Source organism: Hippocampus comes, unplaced genomic scaffold (assembly GCF_001891065.2).
Source record: "Hippocampus comes isolate QL1 unplaced genomic scaffold, H_comes_QL1_v1.1 scaffold1, whole genome shotgun sequence".
NCBI classification, from domain to species: Eukaryota; Metazoa; Chordata; class Actinopteri; order Syngnathiformes; family Syngnathidae; genus Hippocampus; species Hippocampus comes.
Window position 1 is genome coordinate 2,177,337 of NW_017805010.1, and position 19,551 is coordinate 2,196,887.

General features: G+C 47.4%; 1 protein-coding gene across 2 annotated transcripts in view; it reads left to right on the top strand.

The window, feature by feature from the left end:
• The first annotated feature begins 988 nt into the window (after positions 1 to 988).
• The window catches only part of samd11 (sterile alpha motif domain containing 11), a 60,802-nt gene continuing 42,239 nt past the window's right edge, over positions 989 to 19,551 (top strand). Inside the window, exons 1-3 of one of the 2 annotated variants that reach the window (XM_019863039.1) lie at positions 989 to 1,677; positions 3,047 to 3,138; positions 16,596 to 16,771. In XM_019863039.1, coding sequence (XP_019718598.1) covers positions 1,224 to 1,677; positions 3,047 to 3,138; positions 16,596 to 16,771 — 722 coding nt within the window. In that variant the 5' untranslated portion in view covers positions 989 to 1,223. The remainder of the gene's footprint in view (positions 1,678 to 3,046; positions 3,139 to 16,595; positions 16,772 to 19,551) is intronic. The other variant, XM_019863038.1, reaches the window with a different exon arrangement.

The following is a 19,551-nucleotide window of genomic DNA, read 5'->3' on the forward strand; positions in this document are numbered from 1 at the left end:
TGACATACAGGTCCGGATTTTGAATTAGACACCAGTGATCTAAAGTAGCGTATTTAATTGTCCACTGAGTCAACAGTTGTGATGCTGGCTCCAATCTCAGGAAAGCAGCATATTCCAATTATTCACAGTTCAACATTTACAAATTCACCTATCACAGATATTTTGGGGGCAATATTTGGGCCTATCCTCTGTCATCTTGTGAAAAACAAGTTCTTTCCGGTTTTTTGTTTTGTGCTCAGGCCAAAGCAGTGCAGGCCATGTTGTGGCATCTCAGGTCTCAAGGAACTTTGTTGATGTGAATTAGGGAACTTCATTTCGAGAAAATTAATGCTTTGCTGCCGAACAATGTTGAAGTGAGTTCAGGAGTTTAATTTGAACAGAATTAGTTCGTGATTTTATCAAATATGTGAGCATGCATTGCATCAAGATTAGCATCCATCTGCGTGTATAAATCAAACTTGTCTCATGCTGACGACTAAAAATGTCCTTCATTTGAGTCTACATGGCGTCGTCCGTCGCTGGCCCCCCCTCCGCTGCTGGCTGCCGCGGAGCCTCCGCGGTTTAAATGGGCCAAGTTGAGACGAGGCGGTGAGTGCAAATCTTGTTTGGTCTGCGTCTGTGAACTTCAGCCTGACTCCACTCAAACAGACGCGCACACGCGCGTGTGCGCGCGCATTCTGCCGTACAAAAAAAAAAAAAAACAACCCTCAAAACTTTAAACTCTATGGTTACAAAAATGCAACCCAATATACCGAGAGTACAGATATACGCGGACTCTGTCGAAACGAAACACGAGTGACACCGCAGAAATCATTTCCAGTCCAAGCCAAGGCAATAAATCATTTAGGGGGGAGAAAAACGGTTGGGGGTGAAGCGCGTTAATGATCCCCGTATGCAGCATCATGTCCGCGCCCGGCGCGCGCAGCATGTCAGGTATTAGCAGAGAGTGTGTGTGGGTGCATGTGGGAGGTAGGAAGCTGTAAGAAGCTGTGGGGCTGGCGGAGAGCGCTGCCGCCACTGCGAGCGTCACACCGCTGAATGGGAATCTATCCGGCAACTCCAGCAGACCGCTGTCTCCTACGCGCGCCCTGCGTAAAACCAAGCGGCGTGTCTCCAAGTGTGGCTCGGGCCGACCCACAGGCGGCGAGCGCGCTCAGCAGCTCGGATCGGACGTTGACTTTTCCCGCACTTGTTCCCGACTTGCAGCGGCTCACAACAGCGGCATGCCTGCCATCAAGAAGGAGCGCCTGGACGGCGACGACATGGCTTTGGCCGCTTTCAACCAGTCCGAATACTTGGCCCCTTTAAATGCCGCCGCGATCCCCGTGGTGACCCCGCACCCGCCGCCTTACGAGCACATTTTGGCCCACCACCGCGCGTACTTGGGGCTCCACGACTCGACCCTGCATCACCAGCACCTCCAGCACGCCACGGACGACTTGATGCTGGAGAGGTTTTCCTCCATCCCGGACTTCCAACCCTTCTTTGACAACGGCGAGCCGTGCATCGAGGTGGAGTGCGGGGAAAACAAGGCTTTGCTTTATATTAACAAACTCTGTCAAGGCAGCAAAGGACCCTCCATTAAATACCGCGGCGAGTGGCTCACTCCCAACGAGTTCCAGTTTGTCAGTGGCCGGGAGACAGCCAAAGACTGGAAACGGAGTATTCGACACAAAGGTAAGCTGTGGCATCACTGGGAGCGGACACGTTTAGGCTCACTTTTATTTCGCCGAATGGAGTTTTTTTTTTTGTGACGAGCCAAGACAAAGTTCCTCCACTTAACAAAAGGAAGAGTCAAGAGGGCTCTTCATCAGGGCTGAAGTGGAAAAGGAGACAACTAAATTCCTTTTCTTCATCTTGGTTTGTGTCCAAAGCCATGCTGTAAAGCGGGCTACACGTGATACTTTCATGAAAGCGGTTTTGTTGTTTTCTCGGCTTTCTGTTGCAATGTTCAAGATAGAACTGCTTTATTAACCCACGCTTCAGCCAGGGATTCCCAAACTGTGGTGCGCTCACCCATGGGAGTGCTGGTCCGGTACAATAATCACGTCACGCTGTTTTGCGCCCACTCCTTTGCTTCCACAAATTAACAAGAGTGTTAATCTGAATCTTTCCTCATGGTCATATTTGCATATGAAACGACTTGAATGGCTACAAAAGGCTTTGTTTTGATTGATTGATTGATTTTTTTAAATGGGGTACGCCAACTCTGCCAGCACGTCGAAGATGGCGTGTGGCTTATAAAGTTTGGCATCGACGACTTTTATGAGGGCACTATCAACCAAAAGAGATTTGAAAATTTCCCATTTCTACAACAAGAATGTATATTAAGCGGTCCACAAAAGCTGCAATGGTGATGTTTACGCTCCACTCTCAGAAGTATGTGTTTTGAGATTGGTTGGATGCTGTCAGTGTCATCCTGGATAGATTTGGTGTGAATTGGCCGACGGCATTTTTTTTTTTTTTAATCCATAACATACTGAGGGGATGCCAGTGTGATATTTCTTCATTTTCCTCTGAACATAAAAGTGTTAACATGAATGGGAGGTTCATGTTAACACATGAATTGGACCTAATTAAATGTGAAGCAACTTTCATGGCGATGAAAAGGCTTTGTTTTTTATTTTAAGGAAGGGGGGGGTTATGCGAACTTTGCTAGGATGTTGAAGTGGCTGGAAAAGTTTCGGATAGACTTCTTTGATGGGTACGCCATCAAGCAGGTGAGATTTCAAAGCAACTATTTCTACCCCCCAACTCACACCACACACACACATTTTTAACACAGAGTGAGGTGACACATTCAGATGTATTGGAGGTGGGGGTTCACCCCCCCCCCTCGCCCCCACCCCCGGCCAGGAGTGATCAAGCAAATAGCAATAACAACATTGGGAACCTTCTGCTGGCTATGACATCACGTTTCTGGGAACTGACAAGAAAATAAAAGTCCTGTTGATCCGATGTTATGTGTTGTAGCTGCGATGCGTTCAGGTAACGCATTGCTGTTCTTTTCCACTCACTCGGAGTGTCTCATTTGTTTGTGTTGCAGGGAAAAGTCTCAAGACTCTCATGTCCAAAGGAATCTTACAGGTGCATCCTCCAATCTGCGATTGTCCGGGTTGCCGAATCTCCTCTCCCGTGGTAAGGATATTTCATCTTCCGTCAAATTTTTGTTGTTGTCATTGTTTGTGTGTGTTTCTCACTGACGCCGACGAGCTACATTGGGTCCATTGATAGTTGCTTTGAACGTGTTTGCACGGAATATGAAGAATTTAGCTCACTTGTGATGTGGCTCATTTAAATTAAGGACAAATGCAAGAACTCAGGCAAGTCACCCAGTTTTTTTTTTTTTTTGTATTCTCAGATGGTTTTTGTCCTTGAACGTGATGTTTCTACAAAGTTGTACCGTTCAGTTGGCCAATGAAGAAGTCGGCATTGGTAAAGTCTGACTTGACTCGTGTTTCCACCGCGTGTGTGGAGGTGGGATCAAGACAGTTTTGTCAGCTATGGTCACAGTTTGTCCCACGAATGAATTTGACAAATATGAGGAGCATGACAAGGTTCAGTGCTGATGTTGTCCAGAAATAAGAAAGATGCTTCGGAAATATACTTTCTGTTCTTCCCATTGTACACATCTTGTTTCACCAAAAATGACCTGTCTGTCAACCAACGAGTGGACAGCCGTGCTTCCCTCCAATGTTGTTAGTAAACGGAAGGCTGCCAAAAAGTGTGACAGCACACCTCGGAAAAGGCGAAGGAAACGTGGAGCAAATTTAAGTGTTACTGACAACGAGAATTAAAGACCACCCGATGCAGTTTGTGTGAGAAAGCAACAAGAGATATTTCATTGCCGTGTTTGTGTTGTCGCGCCGTTGCATGATGGGTAAGCGTGTTTTGGGAGCGCTGCCTTTGTTTATAACCTTTCCGCCGAAGACCCTACAGGCACACTGTGACAGATTTGACAGTAATTTTCTCTCAGCGTGAATAGCGAATGCACTTCCAGCCTTTCAAAGACGCCGAGCATCAAACAGCCATTTATCCAGAGACAACGAGCTGTCTGGCGTCGCGCGTGTGCGTGCGTGTTTTGCGTCGACTGGCGGTCACCGTTCAGTCAGCCTCGTCACCTGGCTGACAAGCTCTTGTTTGCCCGCTCCGTCCCCCAGGGCTTGACTCGGGGGCCGACGCCAAACCTGGAGGCCCCGCAGATGTGTCACGATTACGGCATCGGCTTTCTCTGGGTGTCAGCTTTGCGCAAGATCTCTCTCACACACACACACACACGCGCGCACGGCAGATCTGTTCACACAGGTGCGCTGAGTTGTGGGTCTGCATGTGTGTGTTTTCATCACCACGGCGTGCATCTGTTGTCGCTCCCCCAGCCCTAATCTTGAGGGAAGGGTGTAAGAGGCTTAGCGAGCTTCTGAGTGTGGCTACCGCTGATTATTGTGTGTGAGACACGCAAGGCGAAGGCGCCTTAGATAAGGCGGAGGTGTTTGAGTGATACAGGTAAACTGGCGACATTTTCACAAGAGCTCGGCCCCAAAAACAGAGCTCGGCCCAAACCAATTATCTGATCAAGGTAAGGGATGGGAAACCAGATGCGCAGTCTGATTTTTTTTTTTTTTTTTTTTCCGAGGATTTGATCATCTCAATATGTTTGCATGTGTTTACACTCAAGTGGAAGGTTATCGTCGAACGGCTTTTTTTTTTTTTGGCTTGTCTCGGCACGTATTCTTCAACCTCCATTTGCAGACGTGATGGAGTGAAACGTTGCTATTGACGTAAGCGGGGGGGATACGAGGGCCCGGAGCTTGTTGTTGTTATGGTCCTCGTTTCCTCGTCTGGCGGTGAAGCCTGAAGTTTAACCCGGCGACTGAATACCACCATGACGCCTTAGGACACCCACGTGCACTGTGTGCATGCACGCACACGCACACACACACACACACACACACACACACACACACACACTCACACGCAGGCTAAGAATGTCAGCAGTTTCACGCGAGGGCGGCGAGGGTGAGACGGCGGAGGGAAGGCAGCGGGGCTTGTATGGCCTCTATGGCGTTGCTCGCCCCCCCCCCCACCCCACCCCTCCCTTCTGACTCCCCTCAGGGCATGGCAGCCAGCACTCCCCGACCCACACCAACCCTCCCTCGCCGCTTTCGTCCGTCCCTACATCTCTCCCTCCCTCTCACACACTATATGCCTGCCTACTGACACAAATTACCTCATGCAGACATTTATTTTGAAAGTTTGACAGCTGAACTTTAAGTGATCTCGCTTCGCTATAGGCATGAGGCGAGTTTTTGTAAAAAGGAAAAAAAAAAAAAAGGGCAGCTGGTAGCTGGAAGACGTTCCACCTGTCTGCTCAGGCCTCGTGCAAGATAATTGCAGCGTCAGCGCCGACTGGAGCTCTTTGTCATGTTGGCACACAAACGGTTGACAGTTAGTGATTAAATTATATGTGTAACGTCATGTGTTCACACTTGAGTGATTGATAGGCTGTTGATTGTCATGCTTTTTCCCCTCTCTAGCCTCATGTGTGATCATCAGATGTTGAAGTTGTTTAATGGACGTATTAAATGCCGTCTATTCGGTATAAATGGGTCCATAAAAGACAGAAACTTTCCTGCGGTGGTTTAATCCTATGGCCCTCACTCTAAATGTGGTGTTTGTTCACTTTTATGTGTGTGTGTGTGTGTGTGTGTGTGTGTGTGTGTGTGTGTGTGTGTGTGTGTGTGTATGTGTGTGTGTGGGGGGGTGAGCCCAAGGTGGCCTGCTGATTAGCAAGCTGTGTGTGCATGCGTGTGTTTGCGTCTCCTCCCGGGAGAGCTCGGCTTCCTCAACTCTGTTATTTCAACGGAACTGGCGGAGGATGGGAGGAAATTACAGTCGCCTCCTCTGGCTCATAAAGACCCCCTCCACCCTCCCCAATCATGCCCCCCAGCCCCCCTCCCTCCCTCTCCCGCCTTTGCAAAACGGAATTAAATCCACACGTTCACAAACATCTGTGGAAGCGGGCCGCAAACACTGTTGTGCTTCAAAATAAAAGCTCATTCGTGAGGTGGAGTCTTCGCCGGGTTTCGCTGTTTGCGTGCGTGTTGCTGAAGCTTCGTTGCTATGGTAACGCCAGAATAGGCTTTTGGCTGAGAAAAGTGCGCAGAGTTGTGGTCACGTGGAATATGTTTGTGCACTTTCGGACCAAGTGAGACTCCAAGGATGTGCTCCTTTTAGCACGCCAATGGAGATCAATCGTAATGGCGACATGTGTCAGACATGTTGCAAACATCCGCTTGTTGTTGTTTTTTTCCTCTTAAATTCATTCAAGTTGAGTTGGGTAAGAATTGGCTAAAACTGGTGTGCAATTTCGCAAACACGCTGTATGGACTGAAAAGCAAGTCCACGTTTGCATGAATGAACAAATTGTGCGAGCTTCCCATTGTGTTGCTCAGTATTTCAGACAGGTGAAATAAGTTGAAGGATCCTTCTGATCGCTCGGCGCTTTTCGTTTTTTCATCATAAAAGCCAAGAGTTATTGTGAAAACTCTTCTTCCCAACACCCGTGGGCGCATTTTGCTGCAACGTGTGACTTCCACGAGTTGTCGTGACGTCAAATTAGGCCCTCGCGCACTTTCTCATCTTCTGACACACGTTATGGCAACAGGCTCCGACAAGAAAACTCGGAACGGCTACAAGGAAGTAAAATTTGCCGTTTGTCAGCAAGGTAATAGAAATAACACGTGATCATGATTACGCCTTAACTGCCCTATTGTATGAACAACTTTTTGATTTTTCGTCATGATAAAAGATGACGGAAAGTCAAATAAAGGGTGGATGAATTAAAACGGCGACAGATAAACGAGGGCAGTTTATCTTGGCTCCCTTTGCACGACGTAACTGATGATTCCAAATGATTGCGTTCCGAAGAGGTGGTGTGAGCGTGTGCGTGACTCAACCTCATCAAAGTGCTTGTTTAAACCTCGAGGAGGTGTCGTTTTAGTGGTGTTTTTCATTAATTGCGCCGTTACATGTCACGAAACACATCTTAGGCGTGTTTGTGATGCAACCTAGTCTTCGCCTCCACTTCCGTCATCTCAGAGATCCAGTAGCAACCTGTCTGGAAAGCTCCCCCGCGGTGGTCTCGGCGGTCCAATCCAAACACGCAGGCGGCGGGAGAATGAGGGAGATGGAGGTGGTGGGGAACGAAGGGCGGAGGGTGGGTCGGGAGGGTTGGGGGTGCGGTTGAGACAAGAGGGACAGGGGAGCGTGAGAGGCGCGTTGGCACGCTTGACTGCACCACCACTGACCTCCCAGCGCCGCTCCAGCACTACCCCCCCCCCCCCCCCCCCCCCCCCCACACACTCCCCCGTCCCTCCGCCTCGCCGCCCTCTCGCCCTCTGTGCACCGCCGCCCCCTCCCGTCGTCGCAACCCCCCCTGCAGCAACTCCCGCTCCTCTCCCTCCCCTTCCCCCTTTTGCCCTGTGCCGCTCCAATGGGCTGAAACTGCCGCTCGGCTCAGCGCGTGGGGGCCAAGAGTGCAGATGAATGCGAGCGTGCGTGTGTGTGTGTGTGTGTGTGTGTGTGTGTGTGTGTGTGTGTGTGTGTGTGCGCGTGTGTGCGTGCGCGCGTGCGTGCGTGTGTGTGTGTGTGCGCGTGCGCGTGCGTGCGTGCGTGCGTGTGTGTGTGTGTGTGTGCGCGCGCATCTTTGTTTTGTGTGTGCGTGTGGGAAGGTGGGGGACTTAGTCGCATGCCTGCCCGTCTCACGATGCTTTCTCACTTTTCTTCTCTCCGAGTCTCGAAAAGCCGAAAAAGAACAACAAAGTTTGGTTCATTCTTGTACGGAATCACATTTACTTGGTCAAATACATTCTCTTTGAAAATGGCTGCTTTTTAATATTTTGCTAACCTTGACTTGTGCGTTCAGTTTGTGACCAAGTTTGTATTGCAGTTTATTCCTTTACATTTTGACCTATTGAAATGCCATCAGTCTCTTTCCGACATTTATTAATAAAGAAAATAGCACTGCATTTCGTAAAAGCAAAATAAGACAATAAAAGCAAATATAGAAAAATAAACTGGTTTGATAAAGTGCAACTGTACCCGCTGTTATACATGCATTTTATGTGGTGTTGGTGTTCCTTTAAGGGGTGTGGCCTTGTGAGTAACGTCATGAGTTGGTGTCAACTGGAGTCCTTGTGAGTGTTCTCATTTTGTTTCCATGTGTTTTACTGTTTGTTCCATTTTTTTAAAAAATAACTGAAAGTGCTTTGGTGAACTGTGGCTGTCTGTGCCCACACGTGAGGGCATTACGATGCCTGAATTGCACTATTTTTCCGTCACTTCATTTCACTATGCATTCCTCTAATTTTGGCTGGCAATACAAAGCAAAAAAATCGACCATGCGATGGCCTTTTGCCGGAATTAATCATACTTTGGGCCACTCGAAAATCCAAATGATTGGAAAAAGCCATTCTGAATTGAAAAATCTTCATCTAAGTAATTCGGAATCCTGTCCCTCTTACTTCATCTGTCTACGGTCACATGGGCATCATGATATTTCCATATTTATTTTGTTAGTTTTCGCCGACTAAAATAGACATGCCGAGAACAACACACACACACAAAGACAAAACAGCTTGCCGTCTGAGGCCAAACGACCTCCGAAGGACACACTTTGCGAGAGAAACATGATCAACGCCAACGCTACCACAGCGTTGTTTTCCGCCATGACTGTTTTGGCTGAAACGTGCTCGAGCACGCTCAGACTAAACGCTTACCAAACATGCACGTTTTAAAACAAGCTCAGCTAGTTTGTCTCATTAACTGGCTGAAAGAGGAGAAAAAAAAAAGTCAGTCAGTCCCGACAGTGACCTCAGACAGTCAAAGTAATCTGCAATCTCTGGGGCTATTTTTCCATCACTGCACTTGTGCAAAGTGGGTGAACAGCTGGCTAAACTCAAGTTACGAAGGGACGCTTCGATGTGCCCGTGGTTGTTGTTGTTGTTTTTTTGTAAAGTTTTTGGCAAGGATAAAGATACATACAGTTCAGAGATGCAGACTGTTTTGTTGAAAGCATTGTTTTTACAATGATCATTCCAAGTCAACAGATGTCTTCTTCTTGATTTCTTTTGACAATGAGTAAGAGTTTGAAAGGGTGCTACTGACACCTACAGGACTGAAGTAGAAAAAGTACACTGTTGAAGGTCATGTACAACAGTTGCTTCCATCCCAATTGCTGTGCCCAAACTATGATGCGTTGCTCATACTGTAGTTAATGTTGTTGTCCCGCCATTTTATTTTTGCGGTCACGGGCCTCAATATATTTGTCTCTCCAACGTCACAAAGATCACGAGTTGCATGTGATGCTAATGTGAGTTTTCGTAAACAAACAGCTAATTTGACGTTACAGCAACAATCCGGAAAAGAGCATTTGCCATATTCTCGTCACGTATTTGTGGCACTAATAACGTATTTTATATAGACATTAGCCGGCATATCAAGCAAATCATAGCCAGCATATTAGAGGGTTAGCTGCGGGGAAATGTGGTGACCGCCAACCTTGTAAACACTTTAATCAAACTACTACTTTAATCCGGTTATTGGCAGTAATCAGGTTATGTTGGTCCGTGTTTGCATTCTGAATGATCTCAATCTAACCAGCGAGTGGCTAATCACCATCCAGGCACGAACCTGTGAAAATGTCACCTCCGTTTCCGCGCGCCAGGGCCAGACATGAGGTGGTGAGACTAAACAAAATAAGAATTTGTACGTGGCGATGAAGTCGACCTGGAGCCCGTACACAGACGACATGCTGTTTGTTTTGGCCTTTTTTTCAGAGCTTTTATTTGAGCCGTGGTAATGACCGCTTCACCCCACCCTCATGCCTTGCGTACCCCCCCCCCACTCCCCATTCTCTCTCCTTCCCTGTCATCTCTTCAACCACCCTCCCCCCCACCCTCCCTTCCCTAAAGCGCTCATGCCAAGTCGGCCCGCCATCCCGCTTCCCCACACAAACCCACACACACACACACACCCCCACACACACACACGGCGAGGTAACGGCAGACAGGCGCGTGACTCATTAGGCATTCGTCCCCTAGGGAGTTTGCTGGGGGGGCGCGTGCGAGGGGGAGCTAGCGCCGCAGCTGCAGGAATGTCACGGGCGGCTACCACAGTGTGTGTGTGTGTGTGTGTGTGTGTGTGCGTGTGTGTGTGTGTGTGTGTGTGTGTGTGCGTGTGTGTGTGTGTGTGTGTGTGTGTGTGCGTGTGTGTGTGTGTGTGTGTGTGTGTGTGCGTGTGTGTGTGTGTGTGTGTGTGTGTGTGCGTGTGTGTGTGTGTGTGTGTGTGTGTGTGCGTGTGTGTGTGTGTGTGTGTGTGTGTGTGCGTGTGTGTGTGTGTGTGTGTGTGTGTGTGCGTGTGTGTGTGTGTGTGTGTGTGTGTGTGCGTGTGTGTGTGTGTGTGTGTGTGTGTGTGCGTGTGTGTGTGTGTGTGTGTGTGTGTGTGCGTGTGTGTGTGTGTGTGTGTGTGTGTGTGCGTGTGTGTGTGTGTGTGTGTGTGTGTGTGCGTGTGTGTGTGTGTGTGTGTGTGTGTGTGCGTGTGTGTGTGTGTGTGTGTGTGTGTGTGCGTGTGTGTGTGTGTGTGTGTGTGTGTGTGCGTGTGTGTGTGTGTGTGTGTGTGTGTGTGCGTGTGTGTGTGTGTGTGTGTGTGTGTGTGCGTGTGTGTGTGTGTGTGTGTGTGTGTGTGCGTGTGTGTGTGTGTGTGTGTGTGTGTGTGCGTGTGTGTGTGTGTGTGTGTGTGTGTGTGCGTGTGTGTGTGTGTGTGTGTGTGTGTGTGCGTGTGTGTGTGTGTGTGTGTGTGTGTGTGCGTGTGTGTGTGTGTGTGTGTGTGTGTGGGAGGGTGTGAGCTTGCTAATGCTGCTTGGAGCCAGCGGCAGGCCACCTTTCAGGAAATAACGCAAGGGAAGTGAGGGAAAGAAAATAAATGAAGAAAAAAAATACACACCCTTATTATTCGTTTTTTTTCCCCCCACCAAGAGCGCAGCTCAAAGTCATAAAAAAATTTCGGAAGATTGATTGCTTAATAATCACTGTTTGTATTTAAACGCCTTTGCTGACCAAGTTGTGTATCATGTCGTCGATGACACACAAGGTGGTTTTGTTGCCTTCTCGTCATGCCTTGTCTCAGAATTAATCAATTCATGATGATACCCAAACATATAAGAATGTATGTTCTTTTATCTTGCTTGATCACCAATTCAATTTCTTTTCTTTATGTTATGCACTCAAGACACACAGAGCGCAGTCAGAACTCATGAGTGGATCCTTCAGCATTTAAAGCTGTACTGAGTCATATTTGATCCAAAACGTTCCAGCTGAAAGATTTATTGGCTTACGTATTGGACAATAGCATCTGTATCCGTTCTGTTGAGAGTTGTGTGCAGTATTTATGCAACGGTTTGCTCAAGACGTAGTGTTATAACATAAACATGTTCAGTCAAGTATCGATTACTTTATTTCATTTTATGTATTTGCGCGTAGGCAACAAACCAATATGACACAACTAGTAACAAAGAACGATTAAAAGATTTTTTATTTCCTCATTATACATATGCATATAAATACGGACCAAAAAAATTAATAAAAAATAAAAATAAACTATCTGAGTTTCTTCTTACCACAATTGCTCCCTTTCTTTCAACATGAAGTATTGCTTGTCACCAAATTGGCAAACTAGGGATGCTTTGAGACTAGAGTCCGTATAGGTGGGGGGTAAATTATCACTGTGAAGCACACTGAGTTACATTGTCATCTATAAAAGTGCTCTACAAATAATATTTGATTGATTGATTGGGTGATACCAAATTTAGTAGCTTGTCATTAAGTATGTAATTTTGTGAGTGTGCAGTGCGTTATCGAGATGATAGAGAACTTGTGGACAAAAAGAGTCAAGGAGTTGTGACATGATTGCCAAAAAATTGCCAACGACTTGACCTGGTGTCAAAGTGACTCGACTTGACTGAGGGTTGAACTGCATGACTTGACAAGCCATTTCATTTAAAGTGTGAAATGGGCATTAAAGGAAAGCGAGAAAGAAAAAAAAAGAGGGGATACTTTTCATTCACGCCATCCTGGCAACCTATTCGGTGTCACTTATTAGTGTGAAGTGGCGACATAAAGAACAACAGCATGGGAGCAACTAGGAGAATGATTACATTGAATCTGTTAACATTTGAGTACAGATAAGTAACGTAACTCGGGGTGGAATATGTTTGTGAAAAGTGTCCGCACCGTTCGTTTCGACCCTGGCGTTTCCGGTCGCATCGTCGTGCAAAAGTAGCTTCCGCCCACTATTTAAAAAGCGATGTGTACTTCGAAAGGAGCGTCTCTGCACCGCAATATAGACGCCAATGGTTGAATGCAAATGAGGCGAAGGGGCATGTTGCTTGCAGTCAATTGTGGTGAGAAAAAAGGCGTGGAGACGTTTTTGTATTCAAGGATGACCGTCTTGATGAAACTGGGAAAAAAAGACTAAAGCAACATACAAGGTTTTTGAAGATGAAAGAGACAACAGCTACAAAGTTTCCTTTCATCTGACTGGTGCATCTAAGGTGGCTCTGTGAACCTAAGCTAGCGAGGTTAGCTCGCTAGTGTAGCTCACCAATCACTGGTCAAATATTTCATGTCATTTCTGCATTTAATTGAAAAGCCAATAAAGTGATGGATTAGACACCACTGACACTGTAGTCTTGAAACCATACAATTTAACACGATGATCGTTATTTAAGCATAGATATCGATACATAGAGTCTAACACAGAGTATTACATCGAAAACTAGAGTCTATACATAGAACACCGTTCAGGTTGTGAGCTTGTCCGCCATATTTGATGTGGCAGCGCCCCTGTGCACTAAAGCACGTCAGCTTCACTCAACTTCAAAAAGTGACAACCTAAAAAGTGCATCAAGTTCATGCCTTTCATTCACACATTTACTCACACTAATTCAATTTGGGGAACAGATTGGCACCCGAAACAACACATGTAGTTTTTAAATCAGATGTCTGTCCATGTTGACACCCACATTCAGCATATTTCAGTATTTGTCACCACATTGACAGTGTGCCACTTAAACGTTATCAACTTGAATACAGTATTCAACATTATTTAAGTGAAGACATTCCTTATGAAAGTTAAGTGGTTTTCATTTCATTTTTAGAGACAATGCACTTTTTGTAGTATGCTCATCCATCCGTTACCTCATCCGCGTATCCTCACAAGGGTTTTGGGCGTGCTGGTGCCTGTCCCAGCCGTCTTCGGGCAGGAGGTGTGGTGCATCCTGAACTGGTTGCCAGCCAATCGCAGGGCCAACAACCATTCACGCTCACAATCCCACCAAGGGACAATCTAGAGTGTTCAATTAATACATACATTGAGGCCGGAGACTGGATTCGAACCTTGGACCTCTGTACTGCGAGGCAGATGTGCAATCCAGTCGAACACCATGCCGCCACCATGCCGCCAAAACACATATTGACAACACAGCAATGCTATTCCCTCTTCTACTTTAAGTTAACATGTCGACCCTCATCATAAATGAGCTCATTTCATGTTTTAATGTTTTATTAGTTTAGCACAGTACATTCATTTGCTTGGATTCCCGAGTCTATGGTGCTTTCATCTTAATGCTATAACATTGCATCTTAAAAGTTTGTTCTATTTCATAACCAGTCACTGATGGTGGAGTGGTGCACTCGCCTGACTTGTGTGCGGGCAATGTGGGATCGGTTCCCACTCAGTGACGGTGTGAATGTGAGTGTGTATATAAAGAATAACGATTGAAGTCGAAGTTTGGTTTCTGCATTAAAAAGGGAAATAAGAGAGGAAGAATGAATGGCTAACAGGCGCCGACTCTGCCATCCTTGGCAATATATACGGGTTGTGGATGATGAACAAGAAGTGGTACTTCTTATTTGTTTTTTTTTTAAGATCACATATTCACACCTCGACTTCAGCATTTGCTGTACACCGTGGCCTGTGTGTTAAACGTATCGAATCTTTTCAATCGTTTTCAGGTTGTGCTCCACTTGTCAGGGTTGTTTTCTGATCATAGTCTATCCAATGGATAGTTAACAGCATAAGCATGCATGTGAGGGTTTTTTTTTTTTTTTTAATGTCTGAATGTGAAGCCCAGATATTTTCTTTGGCTACTCGACTGTCAGAGAGAACGCGTGGGAGGCGATATTCATAGTGGTGCTTTTAGTGGGACTTTTATGAGAGACTTTTTTCCGCGTCTGAAACGAGGCTGACCACACACAGTAAGGTTGCCGCAACACACACACACACACACACACACACACACACACACACACACACACACACACACACACACACACACACACACACACACGCACTGTGCGTCTTTCCTTTTTTAGGGCTCCTACGTGGGCTGCCAGGGGTGTGTTACGCTCGGTGTTTTTGCTTTGGCGAGCCCTCCCCCGTGTTGCGGAAGTGTTGCCGGAAGCAGTGGGAGCTCAACCCAAGTTCTGCGTCAGTGCCACTAAAGAAAGCATCGGGGCTTTCCGGGAGAGGCAAGGGCGTGTGTGTTGTGCGGGGGTGGGGGGAGGTGAGGTACGGGGGACTGTCAGCCCGGCTATGTCACAGCCAGTGTGGGTGGTTGTCTACACACTCGCGTTCGCAGTCTTAGTCACAAGTGTGCTCAGACAAGCTATTCTTGTAGATGCTATAATGCTGGCATGCTCCGAGTAAAGTCCCCCACTTTGGAGGGGAAACGCAACGTGTCAAGACCAGGAACAGGTGTGCGAGCGTGTGTGCGTGTGCGTGTGCGTGTGCGTGTGTGTGTGTGTGTGGGGGGGGGGGTTGAGGGGGAGTGGAGCGCAAGGGCACATGTGTGTTTCCCTTTTAACAAGAGCAATAAAGGGACTTTGACTCGGAGAATTTGCATTGAACAGATGCGAGTGTTTTGGTCTGCTGTGCTTGACGTGAAGTTGATGGGTTCGTGTTTACAAAGCCTCCCAGCCCTTCCAGCACAAACCACCACCTCAAATTACAAAGTGGTCCTCGCGCTGTCCTCCAGCATTAGAGCAATTCTAGCCGCGGCAGGAAAGAAGAAAGGGGGCAAAGTGCTTTTCTGTGGCGGCCAATGAAGGGATAGTAAAGGGAGAAATATGGCAGAAGTTTGTGGCCTGCTCATCCTGGGGGATGTTTTCACCCATGCCGCGCTCCCTCCCCTTCCCGGCTCTGTTTAATGTCTGCCATTTGAGAGACTCCGGAGGGGCTGCACCTGTTTGCCTCTTGGCTAGAAGCCCCCGACTACCTCCTCCTCCCGCCGCCGCCGCCGCCTGCCTGGCTGCCACTCACGCTGCAGCGCCTCCTGGGAGGCGAGAAGCGAGGCGAGGAGGGGGAGAGAAGAGGAAAGGAGGGGAGTGAGGGAGAAGAGCGGGATTGCGTGTGGTGGAAGGGATAGCTGCAGGGCTGGAAGGCGTCCGGGAGTAGGAGCGGAGATGTCGGCGTACAGAGAAAGCGAGAGACCCGGGAGGACTTTAAACTTCCCATGTCCGCTTTCTCACACCCACCTTCTTTTGTGGAGCTTTCTCTCGCAAGTTTTACTCGCCATGTTCTCTTTTCTCCCTTTTCTTTTCTCTCTTTCCGTTTGACCCGTGGCCTTTCTTGCGCAAACACAAACCCATGCTCCATTCCTTCTCCAAACGTCCCAATTCTCTTGCTCTCTTCCAATTTCCTCCTTTTTCCTTTTCCTTTCCTCCCCGCTCGCGCTCCTCACTTTCGTCCGCCTGTCATTGGACCATGCTGATCATTCAAGGTCCCAGCTTCGCTTCCAAATTTCCTAAATGTTTCTGCTTATTTGTCAAGTGAGAATGTCAGAGTTCAACTCACTGACAACATGTGGCACATCTGCACAAGATCAAATTGCGGTGCTTTGTTGAAAGTTGATTAGGCCAGGTAGCACCAACTGACACATTCAAGGAGGTATTGCATCATCAATAGCTTCATTGTCGTCCACAGTGGTGTAGAACTGATTTCTACAGAACTGCACGCGTGAGGAAAAGACAATTTTGGCCACAAATATTGAAATACAGTCACTTGCACATTAAATGCTGATTTGAAATCAAATACAGTACGAACTGCAGGACTTGAAGCAGCCGTGGCTTCTTTCTGGACAGTTGGGGGAGCAAACCAAGAGCATCATCTCGTGAACATTAATGTCGGAAGATGTAGCGGTTTGAGCTAAAGCTGCAGAGTGGACTTGGATAGTTTATTTTAGGCTGTGGATGAGCTCCAACGACATTTTCAGAACCATTGCGGGCTGTTGACAAGGATGGAATAAGACTGTTGGGTTTTGCGGTTACTAGCGAAGATACGTCATTGGCTAACCCAGACGTCCGAGTTGTTTACAAGAATGATATTAAACCCCCAAAATAGCATTTTGTGCATAGAAAAGACTGCAGTCAAAACCGGGCTCGTATCAATCAGCTGAAGTTTTGCACTTGTTGTCTCGGCATGTTGAAATGCTCAATGCATATAAATGCTCACTTCTCTCCTGCGTGTGCCTTTTTGTCCAGAATCGTGGCCGCCTCGCTGAGAAGCGCACCATCCCGCTGCCCCCCAACCGTGTGCCCAAGAAGGAGCTGGCCTCCATCTTCAGCAGTGACGACAGTGAAGGGAGCGAACGGACCAGTGGGGATCATGGCCACATCAAGCAGGAAGACGAGCTTCATTACAGTATCGTGCGCAAGGGGTACGTCACGTTTGATTGATGTGTGACTGAGTAGGTATGTCAGGCTCATTCTGCAACACGTGCAGATAGTTATGGCATTTGCTCTCAAGGCTTGTTGTTCCTTTCTCATTATGTGCGTCTTGACATTATGTTGAGTCATTGATGTTTTTTGTTTTTTTTTTTTCCAGAGCATTGCTTGGTCTGTGCTCAAACTATAATACATTAGCCGCTATGACCTCATGTCATCTTTTTGCACGTTTTGCACCTCAAGCGCCAAATAGTGAAATGACCGCAGGAGCCGACGCTCATCCTGATGGACATCTTTTCTCGCAGTCCATTTAACAAGATTGAGGATCTAAGCGCACGAAGTGATTAATTAATACAAACAGAATAAATCAGACGAGGATTAATGGAAGGAAGAAGTGGCGCTGCCTAAAAGCAACCCCGCACAAATTAAGAACTGCGCTGTCTGGCATCAGCAAACAGATTTGGCCCCCAGGCGCACACTCTATTCATCACGTCGGGAGGAAGTCAGAATGCTTAAAACTCCGTATTATGATGAAACCTGGAAGTGGTTTGCAGTATCTCGGCGAATGAGCGGCTGCCTCACAGCAAGAAGATTCCCGAATTTGATTCCAGCATGGGCCGCTCTGTGCACCTGACTTTCGGGCCTTCCTGTGTTTGAATTGGAGTGTGCACTTTCACCATGCCTATGTGCCTCCTCTCCGGTTACTCTAGGTTCATCCCACAATTAAAAATATGTAAGGTTGATTTCAAGGTGCTGACACCCAGATTTGGATTTGTTGTTCCACAGTCGCTGCCAACTGCTCGTCAGGGAAGAGTTAAACGCAGAGAACACATTTTGCTGGACGTTATGTACATCTATGAATAATCAACAATATTTTTCAATCATGACAACCAAACAGCGCCATTCATCCATCCAGTTATTTTCCGATCCGCTTTATCCTCACAAGAGTCGTGGGAGTGCTGGAACCTCTCCCAGCTGTCTTCGGGCAGGAGGCGGGGGACACCCTGAACCGGTTGCCAACCAATCGCAGGGCACACAGAGACGAACAACCATGCGCGCTCACACTCACACTTGGGGACAATGTTCAATCAGCCTGCCATGCCTGTTTTTGGAATGTGGGAGGAAACCGGAGTACCCGGAGAAAACCCACGTAGGCGCGGGGAGAACATGCAAACTCCACGACCTCTGCACTGTGAGGTTGACGCGCTAACCACTGGAACGCCGGACCGCCCAGCGCAAATCAATCTTCAATAATAATCAGCTTCACACACACACACACACACACACACACACACACACACACACACACACACACACACACACACACACACACAAGCCCCCCAACCCCCACACACACACACACACACGCAGCCATACGTCATACACAGGCCCAGCGAGGGTCAGGGCGAGGTTGTCTCACTGAGATAAGCCAAATGGGCTGTTGCGCTTGGATGGATGAAAATTCGATGCAATTTTGCGCACTTTGCAATAAGTCCTTCATGTGACTTTTTCAAAGAGGCGCCACATGTATTTGTGATCACTTGATGCTTGGATAAACTGATTTGTGCAATTCTAAAATCTGACAGAGTCGGGATGAATATAATGCAGCGGCCGTTCATTGATTAACCTCAGAAAGTCCCCCGGCTGCATTATTAGCAGCTTGTGCAAGCTCATTAGCGGAGGGGATGTTTTTCATGTCTTGAGACTTGGCGTGTGACACAGCGGACAGCGCACCAACTGTGACGCTTTAAATGGATCCACTAACCTCATTTAAGAGGGCTTCCTCTCCCCCTGACACTTGCGCCGCTGGCGTGTTAAGATGATAATGAATTTAAAGAACACTTATGACGAATATGTCAGGCTTTTACCCTTTAGAAAGGCGACGGACTCACTGGAGCCGTAGCTCCGGTCTGTCCTGGGCATCCGTCTCGGCCCCGCTTTATCCGCCGATGCAGGTCTGGACGAAAGGGATAATGGGATGTCCAATCACAGAAATGTGATTTCCATTGACCGCAGCTTCGTAAGTGAGTCGCAGAAGGGTCTTAACAAATTGGATTTGGCCATTGGATGTGAAAAATACAGGGCGCCTGTATATATGTGTGTGTGTGTGTGTGTGTGTGTGTGTGTGTGTGTGTGTGTGTGTGTGTGTGTGTGTGTGTGTGTGTGTATCATCAGCGGCGGCCACAACGTGTCGCTAAATTGAGGCCAAGTGTGTGTGTCCAAAATATGTCTTCTCCACATAACCTTGTATGGCTTAATGGGCTGAATAAGAAGCACACTTCTGCTTTTATCTCCTCAGTTCTTCCCTTTATATTCAGTTTGAGCCACAGGTGACGACAACTACAAATTGCCGTTTTATAGGAGGACTACAGGACCGAGGATTATAACGCCGGTTGATACATCACGACCTATCACAGAAATCGCCACGATCTATGCTGTGTGTGCCCACTAGAGCATCAACAACATTTGAGATACTTGAGCCACCCAAATAATATTTAACAAGGGCACCAGAAGGAAAATCATTGATGTATCACACTTCATGTCCAGTATGGTAAACCCATGGAACATTTCATCTCAAAGATGAAATACCGTACAACAAAAAAAAAAACAAAATAAGACCTTACTTACTGTTTCATTTTTCAGTTCATTTAAAGATTGATTAAAAAGTGCTGACAAAAAGTCGGGGTTAATTACCCAGTTACCATCTCTGGAGCCTGCTGATGTCTTCTGTTTATCCTCCTTCGGGGGAAGGGTAAGCGGTGGGGGGTGGGTG